General features: G+C 43.4%; 3 protein-coding genes across 4 annotated transcripts; all 3 read left to right on the plus strand.

Annotated features, from left to right (window-relative positions):
- The first annotated feature begins 94 nt into the window (after nucleotides 1-94).
- On the plus strand, nucleotides 95-17310 carry LOC120030616 (mitogen-activated protein kinase kinase kinase kinase 2-like). Its single transcript, XM_038976041.1, has 32 exons — nucleotides 95-450; nucleotides 3737-3794; nucleotides 4063-4153; nucleotides 5393-5457; nucleotides 5560-5615; nucleotides 7306-7353; nucleotides 7498-7540; nucleotides 7779-7851; nucleotides 8122-8253; nucleotides 8752-8814; nucleotides 9012-9093; nucleotides 9516-9626; nucleotides 9756-9834; nucleotides 10935-10993; nucleotides 11177-11229; nucleotides 11569-11607; nucleotides 12026-12059; nucleotides 12207-12363; nucleotides 12646-12821; nucleotides 13373-13414; nucleotides 13690-13774; nucleotides 13867-13946; nucleotides 14037-14097; nucleotides 14360-14480; nucleotides 14600-14661; nucleotides 14762-14865; nucleotides 14994-15177; nucleotides 15281-15361; nucleotides 15463-15549; nucleotides 15712-15782; nucleotides 15905-15960; nucleotides 16078-17310. The coding sequence occupies exons 1-32, from the start codon at nucleotides 343-345 to the stop codon at nucleotides 16163-16165; spliced, it is 2649 nt and encodes an 882-aa protein (XP_038831969.1). The 5' UTR covers nucleotides 95-342; the 3' UTR covers nucleotides 16166-17310.
- A 380-nt stretch (nucleotides 17311-17690) lies between these two features.
- Nucleotides 17691-21625, plus strand: LOC120030420 (RNA-binding protein 4.1-like). Of its 2 annotated transcripts, none has more exons than XM_038975818.1 (4): nucleotides 17691-17779; nucleotides 18559-18994; nucleotides 19302-20129; nucleotides 20365-21625. In XM_038975818.1, the coding sequence occupies exons 2-3, from the start codon at nucleotides 18583-18585 to the stop codon at nucleotides 20111-20113; spliced, it is 1224 nt and encodes a 407-aa protein (XP_038831746.1). In that variant the 5' UTR covers nucleotides 17691-17779; nucleotides 18559-18582; the 3' UTR covers nucleotides 20114-20129; nucleotides 20365-21625. The 2 variants fall into 2 exon arrangements, with proteins under 2 accessions (XP_038831746.1, XP_038831747.1); XM_038975819.1 differs by lacking the exon at nucleotides 17691-17779 and adding an exon at nucleotides 17801-18170.
- Nucleotides 21626-21822: 197 nt separating this feature from the next.
- LOC120030419 (RNA-binding protein 4.1-like) lies at nucleotides 21823-26760 on the plus strand. The gene is made up of 4 exons (XM_038975817.1): nucleotides 21823-21888; nucleotides 22517-22944; nucleotides 23381-24272; nucleotides 25998-26760. The coding sequence occupies exons 2-3, from the start codon at nucleotides 22533-22535 to the stop codon at nucleotides 24250-24252; spliced, it is 1284 nt and encodes a 427-aa protein (XP_038831745.1). The 5' UTR covers nucleotides 21823-21888; nucleotides 22517-22532; the 3' UTR covers nucleotides 24253-24272; nucleotides 25998-26760.
- Nucleotides 26761-27381: the final 621 nt, after the last annotated feature.

The following is a 27381-nucleotide window of genomic DNA, read 5'->3' on the forward strand; positions in this document are numbered from 1 at the left end:
TCTGCTAGTCTGCTTTAATGACCAGGAAAATTCCGTCATGCGCCTATAGTCGAAGACTTGAGAATTGAGATCACTTGACTTTGCATGATCTGGCGGGCTCGCCTAGGGTAACATGAATGACTCGGAAGAAGGATATCTGTGGTGTCTGGCGACGTAATCAATACCGATACTGTCAGGCTATCAGTTATATTTGCTTGGTCAGAAGAGTCGTGGTGTAGTAGTATTTCATCGAGACTGCACCCCTGGGTTTACTGCAACTATACCTCGCGTCCAGTTGTTGATTCGCTATATGTATTGTTGTCATGAGTGAATATAAACGTGCGTGAGTGACCAGGCGCAGTTATGTCTGCAGGCATGGATACTACTATTGGAGTCTCGTTTTTGGACCCGTTGAATGATTACGAGTTAATTCATCGTATTGGGAGTGGCACGTACGGAGATGTGTTCAAGGTGAGTCGTGAGTGGGGAAAATATCAGTTCCCACCAATGCGTATGTATGCGTTTTAATTGACTACCTATGGGGTTAGGCTAAGCTGTTGACATGTCAAGTCATTAAACCAACGTAGCCTAGCTGTTAATAAACACGTTTTTTTCTTCCTGTATTCCACAATGGGACATTTTTATTGAATTTTATGTTGACAGGCTCTAAACATTCAAAGGTGGATAGAAGCACAGCCACCATACTTTAACGCTCTTAACATAATCTTCTATGTTAAACTTTATGTATGACCATTCAACAAATCATGTGTATGCAGGTAACCAATAACTGGTAAAAGGTTGAGTATGGCGCCCCTGCAAGTGTGACTGCTATGTGAGTATAATGCGGGGATAGTCAATGAGCCCCTAATCTTAATGATGCCTTTAGTGCCTATGGTTAATCTTCTGCTATTCAGTATTCATAATCAGGCTGGGATAGCATCCGGGCTGGTCCATTAGTTCAACATCCATAAGGACCCAGGCCACTACAGGAACTATTATCAGGGCTCAAGGCATTTCATTATAACTTTTTATTAGCTCTCTCAGCAATACTATAAAGCTCTCTGTAATACACTCATTTTGTGCTGTTTTTTTAATGAAGGTAGAAGAACTTACTTCATAGATCACCTTTTTAAGACCGTGGGATGTAACAAGAAATCTAGTCTGAAGGGCACCGCGACATTTATCAGCATTTATGTTTTATGTATCTTGACTATCGATAAGGTCTTTTTCAGTCAGTCTCATTTATTTTGACTTCGTGATGTGAGCTGCAGGATAAAAAAAAACATCCTGTGATCCCACCCTGAATGTAAAATACATGCATCCTGCATGAGCAACAGACTCAAATTGCTGTGTGCCTCTCCTCCCCTGCCTGAAACATTTGGTATCCAATAGACTACAAAAGTAAAACAGGTACAACAGACAACATTTACTGCAAGCACAATTGTTAACTTTTGGGCTAATGCTTTATGAATAATTCAAAATGTCCCCTAGACATGTCCTCTGTTTCACTCAGTCTTGACGTTATGTAATGTTGTACCACCCCGGCCATGCCTTAGCGCCATGTCACTGCCCGGGCTATGCCTGCCTGCCTGCTGTGAATGGAGAAACTGTTACTGTCCCATAGACAATGGCCTATTATCACCTCCCACTACCTCGCTGTTCTCCTCCTCTCCTCCACTGTTCTGTTTCTCCAGCCGTACTGGAGCTCCGTGGAGGTCAGGGGTCAAACCACTGGCCATGTGACCTAGTGGGCTCTCTGACTCTGTGGACATTCATTAGATGACCATTGTTAACAAGATCCAGGAAACTCTTCAGCTACTCAGCTGAGGGTTCTGCTCTCAAGTGTGTGACCTGTTGCAGCTACGTAAATAAAGAATGAAGCCTATGTCAGACAAGAAAGCATAGATTTCATGCCTCAAAAGTAGCCCTGATATTAATCTCAAAGACCACAGTGGGAGGTTGCTTTTACGAGTGAATAGTTATTTTTGTTTTGTAGTCTAGTGACACTATGCCAAAGACAGGTTGAGGAGTCATACGTACGTACATTCATGTTTATAAACTTGTGACCTGTGACCTGACTGAAATTGCCTGAGGTTCGATGGTAGGGGAAACCCACAGAACAGAAATATGTTTCACATACCAGCAGCAGCACTGCAGAGCCCAGTCATCACTGCCACACTGTGGGCTGCTAGTCGCTTGTTATTGCAAGTTACATCACACACACACACACACACACACACACACACACACACACACACACACACACACACACACACACACACACACACACACACACACACACACACACACACATTTCCAATTATGCTGTTGTTGCAGTTGTGGGATCTGTCTCTCACTGAATATCAATTATGTCTTGAGGCCAGTTTAGTGCAACATACTTCCGAATGATTGTATGGAAAAGCCGTCTGTGTTTTTATTGTGTGGAATTTCAATCATCAGGCCCTGAGAAATAACTACTTTTGGAACTTTGATCAAAGTGATTAAGTTTTATTTTCATTACCATTGTCTGTAAACTCTATCCCACAACACACTGTTATTTCATGCTGCCCCCAGGCGAACCTTAAAGAGACATTACTGTCACTTTAGTCACAGGAAGTGCTCTGTTATAACAGGAACAAAACAGGAAGTCAGTGTAGCCAAGCTCCAGGTTTTGTCTACAGGCAATCTGATAGACCATTGGCTGATTCTATGTTTGTTGAGCATAGAGTTAACGGCCTTACGACCTGACGTCACTTCACCGTTTGACCTGTCAGAAAGAATGGGAGCAATCCATGTTTTGAAGGATAAAACGAGAGGAAATGACGGACGAACGTCGGATGGACATTGTAAACAACATCCTCTGGATTCAAAGCCAGGGACTTTTCCCCCTGTTCTCTCTTACGCCCTGACATAGGCCATGTCACTGAGCATGACACTTAAGGCTCTGGGTCTGCGTCTGAAGTGACACACTATTCCTAATACAGTGCACCACTTTTGATGCGGGCCCTGGTCACAAGTATTGCACTATAGAGGGAATAGGGTGTCATTTCAGATACAACCTGGGATTGTGTAGGAAATACCTCTCACTACTATGGTGTCCCCAGCAGCCCCTGTCTCCTTCTGTTGCATTTCTACAAGGTGAAGCTGAAGGGCAGAGACAGAATGCGACCAGCCCGGCCAGACCAGGGTCTAATAATGGGTCTTCTATCATCAAGATGGCTGACTAGGGGGTTCGGGTTTTGAATGGATGCCCAGGGCTTCCTATAGTGATGGGAGGAATGGGGCAGATCTCCAAACTGAGATGAAAATGCATTTAGGAATGAGTTACAGAGAAAATTGCATTTTGGCCCCACAAAAAATGGCTTTTCATTTGAGTTTCACAAATAGGACTATCATAACTATATAGATCGAGATATTTTGTGATTTAATTGCATTGGCTGTTATGTTTTCCATTGCCAATACTAAGAAATTGTATTTAGAGTTAGAAATTGTGAGAAATAGAAAAATTAAATGGTTGTAAACAGCTAATTGACTGTTGTAAATAGAACAATTGCAATGAGACATCAGCAATTTGATGCAATTGCTTCGAGGAAACTGATTCCTGTTGGTGTTGTTCCACTCTCCCCAATGTAGGTGTCTAGTGCTGTAGGCCTATGTACTGCTGACTAATCCATGGACATGTCATTCTGTAGTCTGTATTCCCTGTATAAATTTCACAGTATTAATCACTCACAGCTAAGTTCACCCTTTCTTTCAGGCTCGCAACATCAAGAGTTCCGCAATGGCAGCCATCAAAATAGTTAAACTGGATCCTGGTAAGTGACCAGCCTAGTCTTGTCAGACCTGTATTATGGGCTATTTATAGCATGTTTTGCCTTCCTGTATGCTTTGTGTAGTACAGTCTCTGGAGACAATCTATTGTGTGTATGTGACACAGTTAACTACTACTACTAGCAGCAGTAGGCTAGTAGTAGAAGTAGCTAGTACTTCTAGTACTAGTATCAGTATTAGTGTTGAGATGTCAGGAAATGGCCTATATCTGTGTCTTAGTTTGGTCATGTGACCTGCATGCTCCCTGTTCAGGTGATGACATCACATCCATCCAGCAGGAGATCACTATGATGAAGGAATGCAAGCACAAGAACATTGTGGCCTATTTCGGCAGCTATCACAGGTACATGTTTATGCTCGTCTAATTTTACACTTCACGAGAGTTCCACGTCCATCCGTGGAATTCCTTGGATGGAGAGTGTTCTTGGATGTGTTGAATTCCACTCTTTTTATTTAACTAGGCAAGTCAGTTTAGAACAAATTCTTATTTTACAATGACGGCCTACCCCGCTCAAACCCTCCCCTAACCCGGACAACGCTGGGCCAATTGTGCGCCGCCCTATGGGATTCCAGATCACGGCCGGTTGTGATATCGCCTGTGATCGAACCAAGGATCGAACCAGGGTCTGTAGTGGCGCATCCTAGCACTGCGAATCAGTGCCTTAGACCGCTGCGCTACTCACTCACTGCCCACTCGGGAACGCTCTTACCTCAAACACCCACTAGGACTTAGAATGCAACATTCTCTCCCACACTACAGAAATTGTGGCTCTCAAAATGAATGTTATACACACAAAAAGCTCTGTTGTTGATAGAATACGGTCACTAACAAGCGCATGCATACACACAGGAAAAAACGTATGCATGTATGCATGTCGCATATGTGTGTGTGTGTGCGTGAATACACCCACACTGTTGCTGAGTCTCAAATTATTTTGCTCAAGGTTTTCACCGTTTTATCTTAGTCCTCTTGGAACGTCTGAATGTTACCTCTGTAACATTTCAAGGTCGTATAATATTGCTGTAAGGCCTGGGTGTCGGAGTGTGAAGGAAAAAGCGCAGGAGCAGCAATTGCAAAACAAATGCTCTTTAATGAACACGGACAAACTAGGCCACCCTACTAACACACTGGGTGTACACTAATAAACTACCCCAGACACGTGGGGAATGAATAATGTCCAGAAACATGAAGCACAAAACCAACACCAACTTACATACAAACAATCCCGCACAAAGAAACGTGTATGCCGGCTGATTAAATAAGCCCAACTAATTAACCCTCATACAAAACAGGTGCGCCCAATAAACACATAGGGAGGGGGAGAAAAGGATCAGTGGCAGCTAATAGGCCGGTGACGACGACCGCCGAACGGGAAGGAGAGCCTGCCTCGGTCGAAGTCGTGACAATTGCGATTTGTTTGGATGGCGAAACAGTCCCTACTCAGTTCTCCTCAGCAACGAAGGTCATAGTAATTGGTAAAAAAAATCCGTATACCGATTTATTTTTATTTATTTTGTCTGGAAAGTCAACAAAATGCATTCCCGACTGGTAATCAAACTGTGTATCTCCCATTTTTTGCAGAAACACTAAATTGTGGATATGTATGGAGTACTGTGGAGGGGGGTCGTTACAAGACATTTACCATGGTATGTATTGCTACAACTGAACTGACCTTACTTTATAGCCATGTATTTTCCTTCCTCTCTTGTATGGCCATTAATCTAAGGTCTCTACTTGTATTTCCACAGTGACTGGGCCCTTAAAGGAGAAGCAGATAGCCTACATCTGCAGAGAAACCCTCCAGGTTAGTTAGCCCAGGGATGTACTATAAGTTATGAGCTCTGTCACTTTCCTTTCTGGGACAGACGGTCACAGTATAAAATCACTGAGGAAGCAAAGCCAGGAAAAAAAATACATATTACAACTTATGTGTTGTGATAATTGCGTCGTTTGTTCTAAAAGCTGTTAGTTCATATCCCTTTTCACCGTGATGTATAGGCCTAAAGGCCGAGACGATAAGATGACACAGTGGCAGAATAAATTCAACCACACCTTGGTTTCATCACAAGACCAGAGAGCATCTGTCCGGTGAAGTCCACAAACAGACAGTTACATGGTCAAGCAAGTTAATGTTTCCAACATTTTCTGACCACTAAACAACTATTAATTTAGAACCACAGAGAGTTTACCGCAAGTTGCAAAGAAAACAGGAGAAACCGCCACTATTGCAGCACCATTTCAACTTCATCATTTCAACATCATCAAATCACCTCTGCTTAGTCTAATAATTACAACTAAAAGATACCAAAAAGCAATTTAGTCCAATCAACGTAAACTAAATATGATGTGGCTGTCGATGGTTCTGATTTCTTTGTGTGTGTATGCGCGAGCTTGCAAGTAGAAAAAAACATGTTGACTCACCCAGAAACGCCAATGCCATCCTCCTTTCTTTTATGACTCTGTCATACAGTACACACTTTAAAAAAAAAAATGTTGTCCTAGTCTACCTGGCTAAAATGCTTGATCGCTAGCCTAACTTCTTTTCATGGACAACGATGCGCCAGACCAGCTAGTTAACATTAGCCTACTATATCTAGCTACATGTTGAACTTCCATCCTCTCAGGCCAGGGGCACAATATGAATTTATTGGTGGATCAGAATCTCTGTATTAATCATTGGCCAGTACGGAGAATTAAATAAAACCACAAGGCCAAATCCCTATCTCAATCCATAATTTAATTTAGGAAAGGGATGATTTTAGCTAGCCACCGGAGGACAACGACACTACGAGATGCAACAATTCAAGTTGTTTCTGTAAATGACGCTTGGCTTGTGAGTTGTGTGAAGAAAAATCCAAACTGGCCTCTTTTTTTATTCTATAATTTTTTTTATTTTTAACCTTTATTTAACTTGACACTTTGTTTTTGGTGCTCCGGGACCATTCACAGTTGAGCTCTCTCAGTTCAGCTCAATGCTCAATGCTGAACTGAATCCTCGCTGACTTCCCTTACATTCAATGCTACGAGCGGCACCAATGTCATACTCTTTTTGACCAGACAGCATCAGATAGATGGCTTACAGATACAGAGACAGAGGGGCGCTGTTTCGCTCGCTCTGATGTTTTCTCCAGTGAGATAAATTCAACCTCTTGCGAATTGGAGAAAAATGATAAAACACAGAGAGAAACAAAATATATATATATATTTTTTTCTTTCTTTGTCTATTCTTTAGGGAAGGCTGGCTTCCCTTTGAAATCCTTCACTACACGCCACTGGTATAATCATGTGTTTCTAACCACAGGAAAGCAATGCAGCATGTTTCATGACACCACACACACAGCACAGCAACATAACATTACCTCCCTCATTCGTGTCAACACTTTGTGATTGTTGCACACTGTTGTGTTGTGTCTGGCTCTATGGGCTTGTGTGGTGAACTGAGGATGAGATTGAGAGATTTGTCAAACTGTTTCTGTGTTTTGGTTTTTCAACAGGGCTTGTACCACCTGCACGAAACAAGCAAAATGCATAGAGACATAAAGGTATCATTTTGACATACTGGTATGTTATTGTCAGTGAATGGCTCTGTTCTGCATCTTTGTGAGCTCATATCTTTGTGTGTGTGTTTGTGTGTGTGTGTGTGTGTGTGTGTGTGTGTGTGTGTGTGTGTGTCCATCTGTCTATAGGGAGCAAATATTCTTATCACAAAACGAGGAGATGTCAAACTGGGTCAGTGAACATCTATTCTATACCATCAATCAATCAATCACACACACACACACACACACACACACACACACACACACACACACACACACACACACACACACACACACACACTCATACACATTGTCTGCGATAACTTTGAGGTTAACTAGCGTGGTAAAAATAAACCACTCATAAGACCTATTGGATTCTGTATTCTGTCTCCCCCTGCCACAAGACTGTCTTCTCTGTTTCCATGTAGCCGATTTTGGAGTTGCTGCAGAGATCAGTGCTTCTGTAGCCAAGAGGAAGTCTTTTATAGGAACTCCCTACTGGTAAGATAACTGGGCTCAAACCACGACCTTCGACGTTATGACTCTCCCTGAAAACGATACACTTCAAGGCTTATTTATGCTGACACCGATACGTCTTACAGTAGTCATACGTTTCCTTCTTTGCACATGTTCTTTCAGGATGGCTACGAGACACTTTATAAGGTGGTCATATGTCCTTATGACAAGTCTTATAATGCATTATAACCACATCATAATTCCTAACCCCCAATATCCCATTTCACCTGACTGGTGTTTATGTACCCATGCCAGGATGGCACCGGAGGTGGCAGCAGTGGAGAAAAAGGGCGGGTACAACCATCTGTGTGACATCTGGGCGGTGGGCATCACGGCCATTGAGCTGGCAGAGCTCCAGCCACCCATGTTTGACCTCCACCCTATGAGGTGAGCTCTGAGACAACGGACAGAGTAACAGACACAAACTGAGACGGAGGCAGAGATCCAGGCAAAGAAAAGCAGAGATCCAGACAGAGACACAGACACAGACAGGCAGACTCCGTACCAGTCCCCTCCACACTCTAGCCTTGACATCAACAATAAATAGTTTCCATCCCCTTTTCATTCACTCCTCCACAATAATTCCACTGAAAATAAATTATGATGGATATATATTTGTGCTGTGTTGCATTTTGCAGGCTATCCACATACATCTGAATCCAATATGGTATCATAGCTTTGTATGTGACGACAACAACAAAAATCTCAAGCCTGGTAGCAGATCTGTTTGTGCTTTTGGAAACCCCCTCTGTAGTGTTTGTCGTTATGGCAAAACATGTCAGCGAAGGACAAAGGAGCTGGCCAAGGCACAAAACAAACAGATCTACGAAGAAGGCTAGGCTTTCCACCGTGTTAACGTTTCAAACGATTAAAACTATGTTCCAGAGCCTTGATGTTAATGTCGAAGAGCAGCTTCCAGCCACCCAGGCTCAAGGACAAGACCAAGTGGTGAGATGAACATGAGCACACCACATTCCCTGAACAATTCAGCCACCTCACCGTGCATCATACTGTATGTGAAATACCTCTTCTCCGAAAGCATCCTCCTGACTGTTCTTTTGAATGCAGCATTGATATTCTCCATATTTCTCAATATGGTTATGCTTTTTTTTTGCTGTCTCCCTCCCTCCCTCCTTTCTCTGCAGGTCTGCGGGGTTCCAGAGCTTTGTGAAGATGTCCCTCATTAAGAACCCCAGGAAGAGACCGTCGTCTGAGACCTTACTGCAGGTACACTTCTGTACACCACTGAGAGCACGTTGCTTTCCTCTCTCTCTCTCTCTCTCTCTCTCTCTCTCTCTCTCTGTCTCTCTCTCTGTCTCTCTCTCTCTCTCTATCTCTATCTCCCTATCTATCTCTCTCTCTCTATCTATCTATCTATCTATCTATCTATCTAAAACAAGCGGAGGAAACATTCATGAAAAGCCCCTGAATGGCGATCAATATTCACCGTCATTATAGACCGAGCCTCTGGACTAGAGCCTCTGACTGAGGTGCTAAAAGCATAGCGATCCTGTATTCATGTCTATAGCTAATAGGGACCCCTAACAGGGTTTCGGGAGCTGTGAGAGATCAATGAAATTAATGATGAAGTTATTTATTGATGTAGAGCTTCTTTTTTATTTTTTTTTAATCTGTTGTCGTATCCCCAGCATCCGTTTGTGACCCAGCTACTGACTCGTAACCTGATCATTGAGCTGCTGGACATGGCCAACAACCCGGACCTCCACTCCACACACGGCATGGATGATAACGACCTGGAGGTGAGGATAGGTGACGATAGACAGACAGACGCACATGCATGGCCATCACCCAGAACGCTCAGGAACATTGCTTGTTCCTAGTGTGATTTATTATGTGAGTGTGTAACCCATCTGTGTGTTTGTCTGCAGAATGTAGAAGCTGCTCCTGATAAGATCCAGTCTGCAGGGAAACACCTGCCTGTGGAGAGGACTCTGTCTGAAGAGCAGTGTGAGTCTTCAAATCCCTATACAATTATGACACCGAAGCATCATCCTCAGCCCACACATGGCATCATCACTACAATTTGTGAAAAGGGTTATTGAAGTTCTATTTGCAAAACCATCAAAATCAACATCAATGAGGGTCTTCTGCCCTGAACACTGTACATGGGCTTTGACTGTACATCCGTCCACGATAATTCAAGTGGACACTCATCTATAGTTAGAGAGGGTGTGTGTGCGTGTGTGTGTATCGTGCGTGCTTGGAGAGTTGAGGTCAACATCGCCCTCGCTGGCTAAATGTATGGAATTGGGGCCGAGGTGGGAGAGCAGAGCAGCACACAACACAAGACTCTTGGGGTCCTGACTCCTGTTACAAGACGCCCATTGAGACTTGAAGGGGGAGATGAAGTCACCAAGTCACACGGTCACCCAACACAGAGGGACGCATAGAGGTGGCACTGTCCGCACACGCACATGCCATGCCTCCTTTCTGCCATGACTCTGACGTGCCTGGCGTCCCACATGTGAGGAGGAGGTGGGGGAGGCGAGGAGGTGGGGGAGGCGAGGAGGGGTGACTGAGGAACTATTGTTATGTCTCCTATCAGTGAGATTACAGCATACACAGGGTGCGGTGATGGTGGACAATGCGGCCGCTCTACAGCAGCCTGGGACAAACAGTGTATATTTAGACAAGCATGTCAACATGAAAACAAATAGATGGTGGGAGTGGAGAGGGGTGTTGTGACTCGTCTCTTATGCAAATACAATAGGTTCTCGGGCATGTTCGTGGAAAGGGATGTGGTGAGTCATTGTGAATGGGCATCACAATAGGTTTTCTGGGGTGAGCAGGACGGTGAGTTGCCTGAAGCCGATGGTAGTACTGTAACACATGATTGAGGTTGTGATGTGTGACATAGCCTGTGACAGTGTGCCCCTGAGCAAGAAAGTAGTTTACCAATCGATTGGAATATATAGCAAGTGATAATAAATGATAGTAAAATGAATCCCATAAAACATGTTTTGTATCAGCAGTTAGTAATTATAAGTACATACTTTGTATTTAAGTGTAACTTTTCCTCATGGTTAACTAAGCTGTGCTTGCCTTAGTTGACCAAATGAAGTTTGGGCCACCGTTGAGGAAAGTCACAGAGCCTTATCCTGATATGGTGAGTGACATTTATTTCCTGTGTTTGACATGTAGGGGGTTAGAGGTCAATTCAACATAGAATGGCTATTTGGGGAAGTGGGATTACGAGATGTATGAGCTCTTGTATGGCATATTTTTAAGATGTTATTAATAGGGATACTATGAATGTGTATGTTGTTGATGTTTTTTTGTCATATTTCAGCAAAGCTCGTATGAAGACGATTGGGACCTCTCAGAAGATGAAACTGAATCACCGTAAGATGCTCCTCTTCCTCACCAATTTTCTCAACTCTAGTAGCATTACGTCAAAGACATAGTATTTCAGAGCATTATCTCAAATCTACTATCAGTGTTTGTGTGGCCACGGACGTGACGTCCCCACTAGAGAGGGAAAAACATTGAAAAAACTCCCGATCCATAGATGCATTATTAATAGACTCATATTTGCAGTAAAAGGAAAAGTTTGCTTCCTCATTGAGAGAGAACACTGGCTGCAACGCTCCTATTGTCACAGAACAGGCAGTGCTCTGTCACATCATGTACACAGAACAAGTGGCTCCATAGAGACATTAACATCTTGTCTTCCTATTTCAGGAGCCTGTTAGAATGTGTGGAAGAGGCTTTGCAGCTGAGGTAGGCCAGCAGACCCCTTCACCCCCCCCCCCCCCCCCCCCCCATTGTAAAAACACTATTCAACACTATTCTACCCTGTGGCAACTCTTATCAAGGAAGCAATGAAAGTTTGTTCATTTACATTGAAATGAATACCTTTTCATGGTAACTTGACATTATCTGGTAAAGAAGTATAGAATATTTGACCACTGATTATTATTGTTGGGTATGCATATTTAATTATTATTATTTATTTTTTTTACAATTCATTGAACCTGCCCTGCTCCAAATCTTGTCCTATTAAGATCCAACATAATTGAGCCCATGTCAGTTTATTGACTGTGACAGCAAGTATCCCACATGGAAAGGAAATCTGATTTACCTTTGATTTACCACAGAGTGCTTCAGTAACAATATTACCATTGACTATTTCATCCAGGAGCTTAACCATCAAAAGAGTGCCATCTACTGACGTAAGTGCCAATAACACAACCCCAAGAAAACAAAGAGTACCTTCTGAAATAGTGTAATGCAATACGTGAACACAATCCTTTTGACCTTTCAGCTATTTCCTATTGCATTATATGATGGTGTTTTGTCTATTGTCTTTGGTTGTGTAGGGGGGTAAAGGTGGGAGGAAGAGTGGGTTATTCAGCCCTTCCACAGCCTCCCTGCCTGCCATCGGCTCCTTCTGTCCCACCCTGGAGGACAAGGACCTCGCCCTCCGCCCCAGCTCCACCCTGGGGCCCGACTCCACACCCAGCAACTCCATGTCAGGTACTGAACCTCCACACACAGAGTAAATGTTTCCAGGTTATATGTCAATCTGTCATGACAACTGATTTGGTTCTGGGTCCCGAGATTATATGTTGACGTGAATATTTGACTAGTGATCAGTGTATTCTAATGCAATCGTAATATGTTCAATTATACAGTATGTCTTCTGTGTGTTTTAAATCCGAATCATTGTAGCTTTTCTCATTCATGCTAAGATTGACAACATGTCTCAACATGAAAAATGGGTTCTCCCATCTCTCCTCCTCTCGTGTGGTTCTCTAGTCTTGGCCAGGTGTTCTGCTACCCAGGACATCAGCAGACAGTGGTGCAGTGACCCCAGTGTTTCTGAGGGGAGCGCCGTGCAGGCGGAGAAGAAGACCGGGGGAGTGGCCTCTCCGAGCAGGGAAACCTCTCTCTCTCCAGAGTGGAGCACACTGAGGAGAAAGACAGAGGACTCTGTGAGTTTACAACACAGGGAAATGTTGGCCCACTACATATGAGTACATTAGTTTCATATCCATACTGTATGTGCTGATGCCGATAGTTGACTTCAGGATATAGTATGGATTCGAGGCTGTCAGTATATAGCATGGTTGGGGTTAAATCCAATGTAAATTCTGACAGTTGGGATGAAGTGGAATTTCAACGCAATAGTTCCAACCCTGGGACATAGTGACAAAAAGTGTGTGGTTTGTTAACCAAAAAGTGTGTGGTTTGTTAACCAAAAAGTGTGTGGTTTGTTAACCAGCAAGTGTGTGGATTGTTAACCAAAAAGTGTGCGGTTTGTTTAACCTAATAACCTGTTTCAAAACATCCAGTTTGATCTCCTTTAATAAACAATCATTTTGTAACATGAATATAGGAAGAGAGAATTCAGAATAGTCAACAAACAAACAGCCAGATCCCATGACATTGCTGTTTTGTTCCATTCATTTAAACAACATTATCATTTGAACTACACAGTTACCCCTCTTTTTGTTTTGTTGTGTGTAACCTTTTTAACTTCTAGAGAGCTGATTGTCATGGACTCCCTCCTACCCCTCAAGTCCATGTAAGTGCAGAGGTCTAGTCTAACAGCATGTGCCCTACAGTACAGGTACATGACCAATGACACTGCTGCACCAATAACTAACAACCCATGCTTACATACAGACCTAGCTAATGGCTGTCGGTCTAACGAACGCTTGATGGAATGCTCACTGCAACATTGCTTATGTGTAGATGGACAGTGGACACATTTCAATATTCCAACCATGCCTATTTTACAGTAATGTAGAATTAGTCAACACAATATTAAAACATACAGTATATTGTTTTGTTTAATAGATGGGTGCCTGTTTCTCCAAAGTCTTCAATGGTTGTCCTCTGAAGATCCACTGTGCTGTGACCTGGATCCTCCCTAAAACCAGAGGTAGGGTTACAGAAAGGGTTGAAGAGGTTAATATAAGGTTCTAACATACGACCTAGAATATGAACCAAGACATGATCTTATCTCTTCCTCAGATCAGTACCTTATTCTGGGTGCAGAGGAGGGTGTATATACTCTCAACCTCAACGAGCTCCACGAGGACACTCTGGAGAAGGTAGTGGTACAGACATTTATGAATATGGTAAAGGGGGAATTAATGTTGAATTCCTGACCATACCACTACTACCTTTCTCTTCCCCCACAGTTGCTCCCACAGAGATGTGCCTGGCTGTATGTCATGAACAACGTTTTGATGTCTGTATCAGGTAGGACAATCGATCCCCATTTTTCGTTCACCCAATCACACACCTATCCGATTGGTCATAGGATCCTACACCATCAATTACACTACTTCAAACCAGATCTGGGTTCAAATAGTATTTGAGTGTTTGCTTGAGCCTACTTTGACTGCCAGGTGGGTGGGGTTTGCACTCCATTGGTTCCATTGTACCAGGCAAGCTCGAAAAAGGACTGCTAAATTGGAACACTGGTTCTTACCATTCCTTCCCTCTCCACCCCCATCTTCAGGGAAGTCTTCCCAGCTGTACTCCCACAGTCTGATGTCTCTGTTTGAACAGAGAGGTCACAAGCAGCAGAAACAGAGTCTGTCCCTCAGTACCAACCGCCTCACTGAGAGGATCAACCCCAGGTAGAGTGAGTGTGTGTGAGTGTGTGTGTGAGTGTGGATTAATGTTATCGGGTTAAGTTTGCCTTCAAATTATGTGCATCTCCTAATTTCAATTTTTTTTAAAAATGTTTGTCTATCAGCAGGAAATATGCTGTAACTGTGAAGATACCAGACACTAAAAGCTGTCGAAGATGCAGTGTGGGTAAGTGTAATTTGACATTGTAATATGTTCAAGAAAGTTTATGAAATTGACCCAAAATGTATTCAGTTGCTCTTTCTCCCTCCCTCTCTCTCTGCCACAGCAAGGAACCCATACACAGACAGCACGTTCCTGTGTGGGGCTGTACCGTCAGGTCTAGTTCTACTCTTGTGGTATGACCCCATGCAGAAATTTATGCAGCTCAAGGTGTGTATTGACATAACTCAATATTGTGGTATTAAAATGATTACTTACAATTTATTTAGATGAACCATGTCTGTTAGACTTGTAAAATGTATCCTCCTATGCTCTCTTCTTCCCTCTCCTTCTCTCAGCATATAGACATACGTCTACCAGATCCGCTCCCTATCTTTGAGCTACTGGTGTTAGTGACAGATGAGTTTCCACAGTTGTGTGTTGGTGTGAGAGACTGCACTGCAGAGAAAGAGAAACCGCCAACCAACCAGCAACTGAAGTTTGATATCGTAGAGTTGAACGGCACACCAAACTCTTCACCAGGTAGCACAGATATGTTAGATGTCAGGATTTCAACCATATAACATTGTGTAGAAGAATTGTATAATTATCTCTATTTCTCTCTTTCTGTCTTGTGCGTGTGCAGAGAGTATGCCTGTCGGAGCCGGACCTGGAGCCGTGCAGGCGACACAGCTGGACAGAGACACGGTTCTCATTGCACTGGAGAGTGAGTCTATTGGAGCTCCATTGGAATATATTATATCCCTGGAGTATCAATCATTATCACTACCTACCCTTTAATGACCAACACCAATGGTATTTTTACAGAGACTGTGAAGATTGTCACCCTACAAGGGCTTCCTTCCAAGGAGCTGGCTTTTGAACTGGTCTTTGACTTCCCCATTGAAACACTAAGTAAAAACGTCATTCAATCCCAATTATCATTCTTTACTGCATAGAATGTTCTCAATTCATCACCAAATCATAGCTACAGGGGTGAGGTACTGTAGCTACAGCTACACACTACGTACTGTATGTGTGGGTGATTTCTTTGTGACATTACTGTTGTGTGGCTAGTTTGTTTACAGGACAGTGTTCTGGCTTTCTGGAAGCATGGTCTTAAAGGGAGGAGTCTTCACACAAATGAGGTGATTTATAATGCCTTCTCTCCACCATGCGCTTGTGCGCTTATTCAAACCAAAAATGCTTGATCTGCATTGTAAGTATTTTATCTCTCTGAAACAGTGAAATAGATTTACATTCATCTTAGGTCACGCAGGAGATCACAGACGAAAGCAGAGTATTCCGGGTCTTGGGGACGAACAGGTATGCTCCAAACTCTACCTGGCCTGTTACCTTGAAAACTACATTATGTGTGATCCCATAAGGGGTCAAAGGTTATTTTGAGAAAACCAATCACGCTGTCTTTTGTCATTTCCATAGGGATATTGTCCTTCAGAGTACCCCCACAGAGGACCCATCAGCAATGAGCAACCTCTATATCCTGACTGGCCATGAAAGCAGCTACTAAGAAAAGACAGAGAAAAAGGAAGGAAAGAAGAGAAAGCTATATTAAAGGAAGAAGTGAAGAAGAGTGTGTCCCAGAGATGGGCAGCTTTTATTGTGTGAAGAAAGGAGGCACTACAGGCCACTGGCTCTTCCCTGGCACCTAATAAACTCGAACCAGCCCCCTGGCACCTAATAAACTGGAACGAGCCCCCTCAGTGTAGACTTGTCTCAAACTGATGTAACCCCCTGTACCTGCATACTGGGAACTGACAGACCATATGAGACTCTCACACAATTAGCCACAGGGAGAAAACTGAGCTGTCATGTGTTCAAGGAAGAACTTGTTGAAAAAGACTTGTCAGAGAGAGCCCCCCCCCCCCTAACCCCTTGAATGCGCACACACTACTTTTAACCTGGTTCCAACCCCATTGTGTTTTCTTACTGGTGTGCCATTGGAAATACACTAACTGATGACTGAAGTCTGCACTGTCTTCTGATACAACATTGTGAAGTGGAAACCAACTACATCGGTGAACGGAATACACTGCTAGACCACCATGCTCTGTTCACTACCTGTAGTGGCATAGGTGGCACCGCTCCCAGATGTCAACATAAACAGTTTTCACCTCATATGCTTGAAAATATGTCACCTAAAATCAGATTGCTAATACATTTTAAAAGTGCTTTGAAAGACTTTTCTGAGATCAGATAAAGACTTGAGATCAGATAAAGACTTTTCCAGGATTTAAAGTGTTTTCAATGGAGATCTCTGTTGAGCATGCTTTTTAGGACAGGATTGGGCTTAATCTGCATCTGGGGAAACCAGCCCGAATGAAGTTGAATTGTATGATGAATTCCAATATTGTTCTGTTGTGTTTAGTCTCAAACCAGACATGGTGTGTTTGCCACAAAGTAAGACTACGTTGCGTTTAATGATACTGGTTTGCTTTTGTTTGGTTGTGGATGGGAGTGACTGGGCCCAATGTAACACTCGTCATCCCTGAAAGACACTTGAAGGAGAATGCATGTTGCTATTTAATTGTTTCTTTTAAGAAAAAAATGTGAGAATATGGATTTGAGAGTTTTTATGTATACTTTGTTGAACTTACGCCAAAACATTGAATTCCCAATGATAAAATAAAACGTTTTGTTTTTTGTTTTTTTAAATGTGAGTCGACTGATGCAAAGATAAAAGATGAATGTGTTTTTCTAAAGACATACAACATTACCTATGAAGTTAGTCTAGTTTAGCAAGCCTCAAGAATGTGTGTGACAAGTGTCAAAATAGATTGGCATGCTAATTAGTATTAGTATAAATTTCATTATAGGGCTCTTTGTACAATTAGTTGATAAAAATGTAATCCTTTTTATCCACTTGTAATAAGAAAATGAAACAAGATCAGAATCGTTCCGATACAAAATATTATTTACAACAGTATTATGAAATGGGTAAGCTTACGTAAAAACATGACATTATGCTTAACTTTATAATTGATGTAGTATCTCGACTGAACAGACGGGGGCTCCATTGCTTATTTTTTGATCCCCTTGATTGCGTCACACACTTCCTAAAAAATAATCACGGCGCCATTTCAGAATTCATTCATTGGCATTTGCAGTTTGAGTCGTTATTCAGGTAAGGGACATGGTGGAAATTGACATCTCAATCAGTGTTGATTTGTATTCAACTAGTTTTTAGAGGGAGGACAAAGACAACCTGTACGATATTATCACGATGTGTTTTGTTTGACCAGAATTAGTAATAGCTAGCACCATGCCGTGCGAACGTTTCTTTTCAACAACAAATAATATATATATAATGTTAAACTAGTAAACGCAAACGAAGACCACGCTAGTTGGCTAGGTTATCAACCTCATTTGAATTTCAGTTGGAGGTTTTAGAGTGTCAGCCAGGTTGTTAACAGAACAGGTAGCTAGCTAAACTAGCTAAGTTAATTCCGACAGAACAAGCAACTAGCTGACGTTAACTGGCTAAAGTGAGGGAATTTCTACTTTTTATAACTACGGTAAGACTTACGAAGTTAGCTGCAAGATAAAAAAAAAAACGTATTTTATAAATATATATATATTTATCTTAATAGCCAAGAAAAATTAAATGGAAAGTTCTCAATACTAACGTTAACTTTTCTATTTGGCCTGGTCAGCTACTGTTAGTTTGAGAATTAGCTAGCGGTAGGTTAACTAGATAACATTAGCTAGCTTAAGTAGCTAGCTACTGTACGTCAGATAGCTTGCAAACTTATTCTCTTTTGACATTTTATTAAAGTAGGCCTATAATCATAACCTTAGTTTTAAAGTTGTCTTTCATAGCTCATTTTGGACGTGGTATTTTTCTTCATGCTTCACATTTGAAATTGACTTGGTAAACAAACAACTGCTTGTCTCCACTGCCAGGAATAACACGACACAGATTTGAAGATGGTGAAAATATTCATAGGCAATCTTGACTCCGACACCACCGTGGACGAGCTACGCACTCTCTTCTCCCAGTATGGCAAGATCTCAGAGTGCGACATCGTCAAGAACTTTGGCTTTGTGCACATGAACGACAAAGCCGAAGCGGAGGAGGCAATCAAGAACCTTCACCACCATGAGCTCAACGGGGAGCAAATGAACGTGGAGATGAGCCGCGGCAGACCAAAGTCCACCACCAAGCTGCATGTCAGCAACATCCCAGAGGGTTGCACCAACGAGGAGCTGAAGACCAAGTTTGAGGAGTATGGCCCTGTGGTGGAGGCTGACATAGTGAAAGACTATGCATTTGTCCACATGGAGTCTGTGGATGATGCCATGGAGGCCATCAGTGGGCTGGACAACACAGCCTTCCAAGGTGAACCCGCAGATAGTCTGAGCTTTCTGTAGTTACAGAATACACTTCCCTTTAGATGGCATAAAGATCGTAAAGTGATGCCGAAAAGCATTTTGGTTTAATTCTCTGAGTTTAATGGATACGTAATGGCACTGTAAAGTCGTGAGTCTTTCGTGATTATTTTATCCGGTTTCAACGTAACAGTGCAGGTGAACTAATTGATGCTAATATATAAGTATTTGCAATGAGGAAATAACAGCCGTTAAGAATCAGTGGTGTGCGTGTCAGAACCCAACCGTCTCATGCGTCTCTTCTCTCTCCTCAAAAGGCAAGCTGATGAGCGTGCATCTGTCCACCAGTCGCCTGCGCACGATCCCGGGAATGGGAGCTCAAACCGGCTGCTATGTCTGCGGGAAACAGGGTCACTGGTCGAAAGATTGCCCGAACGGCGGTCAGAACGGCGGTAGCTATGGTGACCGTGGTGAACGCCCCAGGGGTGGCCTAATGATGGGCCACGGCAGGGGTTTCCCACGGGGTCCCCCAGGTTTCAGCAGGAGTTCCGAAAGATACCCGAGTGGCTACGGGATGCCCCCAAGAGCTGCGGAATCCTATTACATGGGCAGGCTAGGGTATAGCAGAGCGTCCAGTTATCTGGGGGGGCCGCCTCTTCCCCCTTTGAGCCGTAGGCCTAGCTATGGCTCTGCTCGGGAGTACAGCGCCGATGCCAGGGATCGGTACAGCGGCAGGCTACCGAGCTCTTATCCCGAGAGGGTATCGGCCTATGAGCGAGACCGTTACAGCAGCCATGTTGACTATTATGAGAAGTACAGGGCACGGCCATACGGCTCGAGCTATTTTGAAGAGCGCCGCCTGGGCTATATCCCCCCTCCCCCCTCTTCCTCCCTCTCAAGGCTCTCCTCTAGTGTCGACCCGTACGAGCGTCGCCCGCTACCACCATCCTCGGCGGCCGCCTCGTACTACTTGCGAGACCGCAGCCCGATCAGACGAGTGCCTGTCACCTCTGACAGCTATGGTTATGAGCGTTCACGGCTGTCCCCGGTGTCGTCCTCCAGAAGCTCCTCGTACGCCGTCCCACAGGCCAGGGACCCTTACACCGATCGGACACGCTATGCTTACTGAGCTACATACTGCCAAGGTGAGCCAACCAAACAGGAGTACTGGCCCATTGCTCTGTGACATCTGGAATGGTGCGTGCCATTGAATGTAAAACGGGTACATGATGATGATGACACAGTGGGGGCTGGGAACTGTAGACTCGTGTTCATCCTAATATTTCTTCAATGAAGAACAGAAACTATGTCCCCCCCACAGTGCTTTTAAACCGTAAAACACAATCCAATTCTCAAAGCGAATGCTCTGCTCTTTTCTAGGTGTGTATGACTCGCCAGACTTTTCCTTTGCTACCATTCCTCCTCCGAGCTGCATGGTTCCATCGAGCTGTGCCACGTGCCGCAAACAAACCTTTCGTGACTCGGAATGTGATGGCACGAGAATGACGCAGGCGGAAATCGGCATGTGCATCTTCCTGGCACCTGTGTGCCAGCCGTCGGCAGATGAATCTTCATCTCAACTGACTAATCAATCCATATTCAAGTCAACATACTTCCTTTATTTACAGTTGTCACTTACAAGGACACTTAGCTATCTGGAACCACAGGTCTGGCACTGTGTGTGTGATGTTAATACTAGCTTAACTATACCGGCTTTCCACTCGCTTTGTTTCTTTTTATTTATTTTTATGCATCTTTTTATTTTTAAGATTCTCCTCAAAGCAAATTGGCCACTGAATTTGGCGTATTGAGGTGACCATAGTTTAGAGACATTTGTCTTACTTGAGGAATATTTTTCATTCATTTAATTGTTTTCAGCTATTAATTACAAATTATAATCTCATTCATGCCATGTATAGCGCAGTAATTCAACCACATTTTTGTTTTGAAATTTCCCCAGTAATACACCATTTTAAGAATAGACCGGTATGAATATTTGTCAAATTCATGCACTGGCTTTGAGAACGTTCATGTACATCTGTTTTCTTAAGAGGACATTCCACTTAGTGTTGAGGAAATCCTCGTCATACTGCTTTTGCTTAGAGTTGCTATCGGCTGTAACGGTGACATCCGTATCCCAAAACAAACTTTCCAATTTGTGTCAGTTGATTTGGTTCATCAATAATATCTGCATAGGTCTCCTAACTAAAAAGAAGCATTCAGTTTGTACTAATTTGAACAGTGTGCATAGCACATATAGATTCATACACCGCCAAATGTACTCTTCTTGCGTAATTCGGGAAGGCCCAATCTGATATACACCAATTCAAGAGGATATAGCAATATATTAAATATTGTTTTCTAACAATCTTAAGTTTTAATAAATCAAATTCACCTGTGTTCATTGAATATTCATTGCTACTCAACATAAACATGTTCAATACAGCAAATAACATGAGCATAACTCAGGGCTATGACATAATCATTAAGGTAAGGGGCTCTTGTCTTAATAATCACTTTCTATGGGTGCCTTTTATAGCTAAGCTATTTTGGGAATTGTTGTAGTTTGTATTTTTCCTAAATCCAAGCGTGTACGTTTTTCGCATTTTATTTTTTAATAAACCAAGTATTTTGGTGCGAATTTTCTTTGTGTGTGCTCTCTCCAGCCTTTATCCACATCTACACTAAATTGAAATGAATACTTTTCTGATAATACCTACTAAAAACTAAATCAAGTACAGTTGGAAAGAAATGCACTTATGCTTCTTTCGTCCAATCAACCGGTTTGATTTCGACGCCCTCCAATCTGGTTTTGCCTTTTGAGGGGATGGGCAGAGATTGTGCTGTGGCTAGCAGGCGCGGCGCCATTTCATCTCGGAAACCAGTGGCATCCGACAGTGAAAGGTACGAAAGTAGAAAATGTGAACTATCGCATAATTTTTTTAAATGTGAATTGTGACGTTGCATATTGCCTTGTGTGAACAGCAAATAACTGACATACAGCTATGAAAGATATGACCATGCAACGCTTTTCGGATCTATTGTTAGCATAGCATCCTCGTTATGCATGCATATGCGGACACTTGCTAGAGTTGCCACAAAAGGCAATTCGGTGTCGCTAGCTCTCTTGCACGTTACAAATGACTACACGTGCAAATATATGCTTTAACTATGCTGGTCGATGAAATGGCGATGTATTTTAAACGTTCGCTTACGTGCCTGAATCATTGGGCTGAATTAATAACCACTGGACAGCTTGTTTAGTTCCAAACCTGCTAGCTACTTCTGAGAGTGGTGGCAGAGAGTAACCAACGTTATAATTAGTAAATTGGTCCTGTTAATGATCCAATGCATCCACTTGCACTGCACAATGGATTATCGATAGAGCGAATTTATAAAATAATGTGATATTCTAATAGTTTGGTTAATCAATATGCTCTGAGGTTCATAAGACTTCCTGAGCCAAGTTATTTAAAATGTTTCAATTTGTTTCATCTGTTTAATTTCCTCTTCCACTGTTTATATACTGAAGCAGGAGCATCATCACCATGGTGAAAATCTTCATTGGGAATTTGTCTCCAGACACCACGGCAGAGGAGCTGCGCTCCCTCTTCTCCCAGTATGGCAAGATCTCAGAGTGCGACATCATCAAGAACTTTGGCTTTGTGCACATCGATGACAAAGCCAAGGCGGAAGATGCCATCAAGAATCTCCACCACTACGAGCTCAACGGGCAGGCCATGAATGTGGAGATGAGCCGCGGCAGACCCAAAGCCTCCACCAAGCTGCACGTGGGTAATATCAACAGCAGCTGTACCAACCAAGAACTACGGGCCAAGTTTGAGGAGTACGGCCCAGTGGTGGAGTGTGACATAGTGAAGGACTACGCCTTTGTCCACTTGGAGCGTGTGGAGGATGCCATGGAGGCTGTCAGTGGGCTGGACAACACAGCCTTCCAAGGTGAACTCACACAGGCAGGGCTTGGTTGGTCAGTGCCCGGTGTGGTGTAGGTCCACCCTGATAATTAGAATGAGTTCTAATCACTAAGAAAAGGTCTTAACAAAACTGATAGGTAAGTCATGGATAAAGGTAAGTGGTGAAAGTAAGGGGCAGTCAAACGCTATCTCCAAATGCACATGTTGTACTCATTTTTGTATCTTTAAAATTCAACCCAGAATATGGACCTGTCAGTTGTGGATATATTTCCGTATACCTGGGTCAGTGTTGCTTGGCTGGAACAATCGTCAGTGTTTACGTTCAGAGGTGTTTTAAAATGTAGGCTATTAGGGTAGTGTTTTAGTACGTGCCCGCCTTTCTGATTCCGTAGATCATATGCATAGATATAGATGGAACAGTTTATTGTATCGTCGTAAACTCTTGCGTCTTTTTTTTTAAGGCAAACTGCTGAGCGTGAAGCTTTCGACTAGCCGCCTGCGTACTACGCCTGGCATGGGAGAGAGGACTGGTTGTTATCGGTGCGGGCAGGAAGGCCATTGGTCCAAAGAATGTCCGCTCGACACGTCGGGCAACTACAGAGAGGGTGCCGAGCCAAGCTCTGACGGATTCGATGGCGGTGCCCCCAGGTTCGGCGGGGGCAGTCGCAGCGGCCGCGTTTATCAACGGGGCTTCAGTGGCGGCGATCCAGGTTACAGTGGCAGCTACGGTTCCGTGTACGACTTTGGCAGCAGAGGGTCTGCTTACGGCAGCGGCAGTATACCCGGGTATGGCAGGGGCGCGGGCTACGAGAGCGCAATGAGTTACAGTGTCCCGCAGGGTTATGGAATGAGCGCTGCCGAACAATGCATGGCCCGGACATACGCCAGTGAGGCAGTGTACGGCGGCACCAGCTCGAGCTATGGTGCGATCTCAGCCAACCCAGTGCGCCGGTCATCTTACGAGGACCGGGATCCTTATGGTGTTGTGGACTTCTACGAAAAGTACCGGGCTCGTTCGTATGGAGCCAGTTATTTCGAAGAGCGCCGGTCTGTCCCTTTGCCAGCCCCACCTCCCCCCTCCTCGGCCATAATGAGGGAGCGCCTGCCGCCCTCTAGCCTCGACCTATACGAGCGCTGTCCCCTCCCTCCTCTACCAGCCTCCATCTCCTCATACTACTCCCGCGACCGGAGCCCGATCCGGCGAATCCCTGCTGATGCTGAGGGCTACGCGTACGAGCGCGCGCGCCTCTCCCCGGTGTCCTCCCTCCCCAGAAGCTTGGCTTATGACATCCCGCGGGACCCCTACACCGAGCGGGCGCGCTATGCTTACTAACCTTTTTCCCACTTGTCCAGGTGAGACTAGCTTTCACAGGTTAGCGTGATTTTAAGTTCCTTGGGAACTACACTCAACAAAAATATAAACGCAACATAATGAGTGTAGATCCTGTGTTTCATGAGCTGAAATAAAAGATCCCAGAAATGTTCAATACCCTGAAAAAGCTTATTTCTCTCAAATTTTGAACACACGTTTGTTTACATTCCTGTTAGTGAGTATTTCTCCTTTGCCAAGATAATTGATCTACCAGAATGGTGTGGCATATCATGAAGCTGATTAAACGGCATGATCATAACACAGGTGCAGCTTGTGCTGGGGACAATAAAAGGCCACTCTAAAATGTTCAGTTTTGTTACAAAACACAATGTCACAGATGTCTCAAGTTGAGGGAGCGTGCAATTGGCATGCTGACTGCAGGAATGTCCACTAGAGAATTGAATGTAATTTCTCTACCGTAAGCCGCCTCCAATGTCACTTTAGAGAATTTGGCAGTATGTCCAAACAGTCTCACAACCGCAGACCACGTGTAACCACGCCAGCCCAGGACCTCCACATCCGGCTTCTTCACCTGCGGGATCGTCAGACCAGCCACCCGGACAGCTGATGAAACTGTGGGTTTGCACGACCGAATAATTTCTGCCCAAGCTGTCAGAAACCGTCTCAGGGAAGCTCATCTGTGTGCTCGTCTTCCTCACCAGGGTTTTGACCTGACTGCAGTTTGGAGTCGTAACTGACTTCAGTGGGCAAATTATCGCCTTCGATGGCCACTGGCACGCTGGCAAAGTGTACTCTTTACGAATGAATCTGTTTCAACTACCGGGCAGATGGCGTGTATGGCATCGTGTGGGCAAGCGGTTTGCTGATGTCAAAGTTGTGAAGAGTGGCCCATGGTGGCAGTGGGGTTATGCTATAGGCAGGCAGATGCTACTGACAATGAACACAATTGCATTTTATTGATGGTAATTTGAATACACAGAGATACTATGACGAGATCCTGAGGCCCATTGTCATGCCATTCATCCGTCGCCATCAACTCATGTTTCAGCATGAAAAGGCACGGCCCCATGACACAAATATCTGTACACAATTCCTGGAAGTTAAAAATGTACCAGTTCTTCCATGGCCTGCGTACTCACCAGACATGTCACCCATTGAGCGTGTTTGGCATGCTCTGGATCGACGTGTACGACAGCGTGTTCCAGGTCCGTCAATGTACAGCAACTTCAAACAGCCATTGAAGAGGAGTGGGACAATATTCCACGGGCTGTAATCAACAGCCTGATCAACTCTCTATGTGAAGGAGATGTGTTGTGCTGCATGAGGCAAATGGTGGTCACACCAGATACTGACTGGTTTTCTGACCGAAGCCCCTACCTTTTCTTTAAGTTGTGTGACCAACAGATGCATATCTGTATTCCCAGTCATGTGCAATCTGTAGATTAGGGCCTCATGAATTTATTTCAGTTGACTGATTTCCTTATATGAACTGTAACTCAGTAACATCTTTGAAATTGTTGTATGTTGCGTTTTATATTTTTGTTCGGTGTAGTATTAATGTAAACACTGGGTGTTTGTTAGTTTCTTTAGGTCATGTCTTAGATCAGTCAGGTTTTCTGTCTTGTCATAGCGTTGGCATTGTCAACCTATCAAGCTTGTTGATCGAATAGGAGAGAATGCATGCCGTAGAACTTGAATGCATCTTGTGGATGACCGTGTTACTATTTGGTATGCTCTCTTTTCAGGTATCGCAACAGTGTCGTGCTCGGTTGGCCATCTTAGTTCCGTCTCGCTATGCGTTTCGACTTGGTCGTGGGATGGATGGGGAATGTGCAGACATTTAGCTTCACTGTTCGATATCTGTCTTGTGTGTTAACTGATAGCTTAGTAACGTTTGTATTTCCCCGCTGAAAACAGAATGTAAATATAGATTTCAGGTATTATTAGATTTGAGGTATTTTACAAAAAGCAACCAAGTGCATGTTGTTTATTTTTTAAATGTGAGTCCTTCAGTTGGAGGTGATGTAGCAGTAGTTGAATCGGTCATTGCACTTAACTCTAATTAGCCGTTTTATGCATTAGTGCGAAGAATGCAATCATTTGCTAATCACATTCGCCTTCCTTTTAAAATACATATAAAACCATTAAAACAATAGATACAGGTGTTGTGAATGAATGTGTAAATAATATATATTTTATTTTACTCCACACCTAAGGCAGGGGAGGCATATTATGCATTTCGGCTGATATTTTTCAATACCTTTTGAAAGTGAAATTGCACTCAAGGGAACACCTGCTGCTTCAAATCTAATTTCCCGCTTAACATATGACTGTATTACTCAAATGTGTTTGAATGAAATATTACACTTTGTATACATTCTGAACAGTTTAAAACATTTCTAAACAATAGGCCCATTCCATCTTGAAAAAGAAAGTGTTTTAGGAGTGCATTTGGCACTTTGCCCTGAATGATATGAGAAATATTTGTCCATTTGTTTCTCAATAAAATCACTCAGTACACCTTTTCAATTTGTCATTTGATTCATGATTTCGTGCCATGTTTTGTTCACTTTTACTCCCCCGGGAACTCTTCTTTTGGAATGTAGTTTTCAAGCTCAAATGTTTCCCCTCAGTATCTCAGCAGTAGCATGAATACATTTTAGTGTGTATTTCTCTTCTTAGACTCTTAACATTATAGTGGTAATATTGTATGGCCATGATCTATACTGTAGGTTAATTAACACACCTGATAGGTTGTTAATCCAGGACAAATGTTAAAACATACCATTTGGTTAGGTCTACACATTGGTTTGATGATTGACCAAAAAGTTATTCAGAATTATTTTTCCTTTTTTTCTTGTCATGGTCAAATAACTCAAGCATAGATTGGTAGCTTTTCCTAATTTGGCACACAGAAACTAGAGGCAGTGAGTAACTTGGTAAAAGAACAATAGCACCGATTGGCCTATAGGTGGCACTGTTATAAGCAGTTTCACTTAAACCATCATATCCGTTGACCTAGAGACTAAACTTTGTTGGTAGCAGGGGGGGGGGGGCTATAGGTGGATGGGCTCATTGGAACGGCTGGAATGGAATTAATGAAACCGAGTCAAACGTGGTTTCCATATG

This window comes from Salvelinus namaycush, chromosome 36, assembly GCF_016432855.1.
Source record: "Salvelinus namaycush isolate Seneca chromosome 36, SaNama_1.0, whole genome shotgun sequence".
In the NCBI taxonomy this organism is placed as follows: domain Eukaryota; kingdom Metazoa; phylum Chordata; class Actinopteri; order Salmoniformes; family Salmonidae; genus Salvelinus; species Salvelinus namaycush.

Coding starts and splice junctions, on each gene's coding strand:
- LOC120030616 (XM_038976041.1), top strand. CDS start 343: ATGTCTGCAGGCATGGATACTACTATTGGAGTCTCGTTTTTGGACCCG. Junction 7,354..7,497: donor AAATGCATAGAGACATAAAG/GTATCATTTTGA, acceptor ATCTGTCTATAG/GGAGCAAATATTCTTATCAC. Junction 15,362..15,462: donor GGTTCTCATTGCACTGGAGA/GTGAGTCTATTG, acceptor GTATTTTTACAG/AGACTGTGAAGATTGTCACC.
- LOC120030420 (XM_038975818.1), top strand. CDS start 18,583: ATGGTGAAAATATTCATAGGCAATCTTGACTCCGACACCACCGTGGAC. Junction 18,995..19,301: donor GGACAACACAGCCTTCCAAG/GTGAACCCGCAG, acceptor TCTCCTCAAAAG/GCAAGCTGATGAGCGTGCAT.
- LOC120030419 (XM_038975817.1), top strand. CDS start 22,533: ATGGTGAAAATCTTCATTGGGAATTTGTCTCCAGACACCACGGCAGAG. Junction 22,945..23,380: donor GGACAACACAGCCTTCCAAG/GTGAACTCACAC, acceptor TTTTTTTTTAAG/GCAAACTGCTGAGCGTGAAG.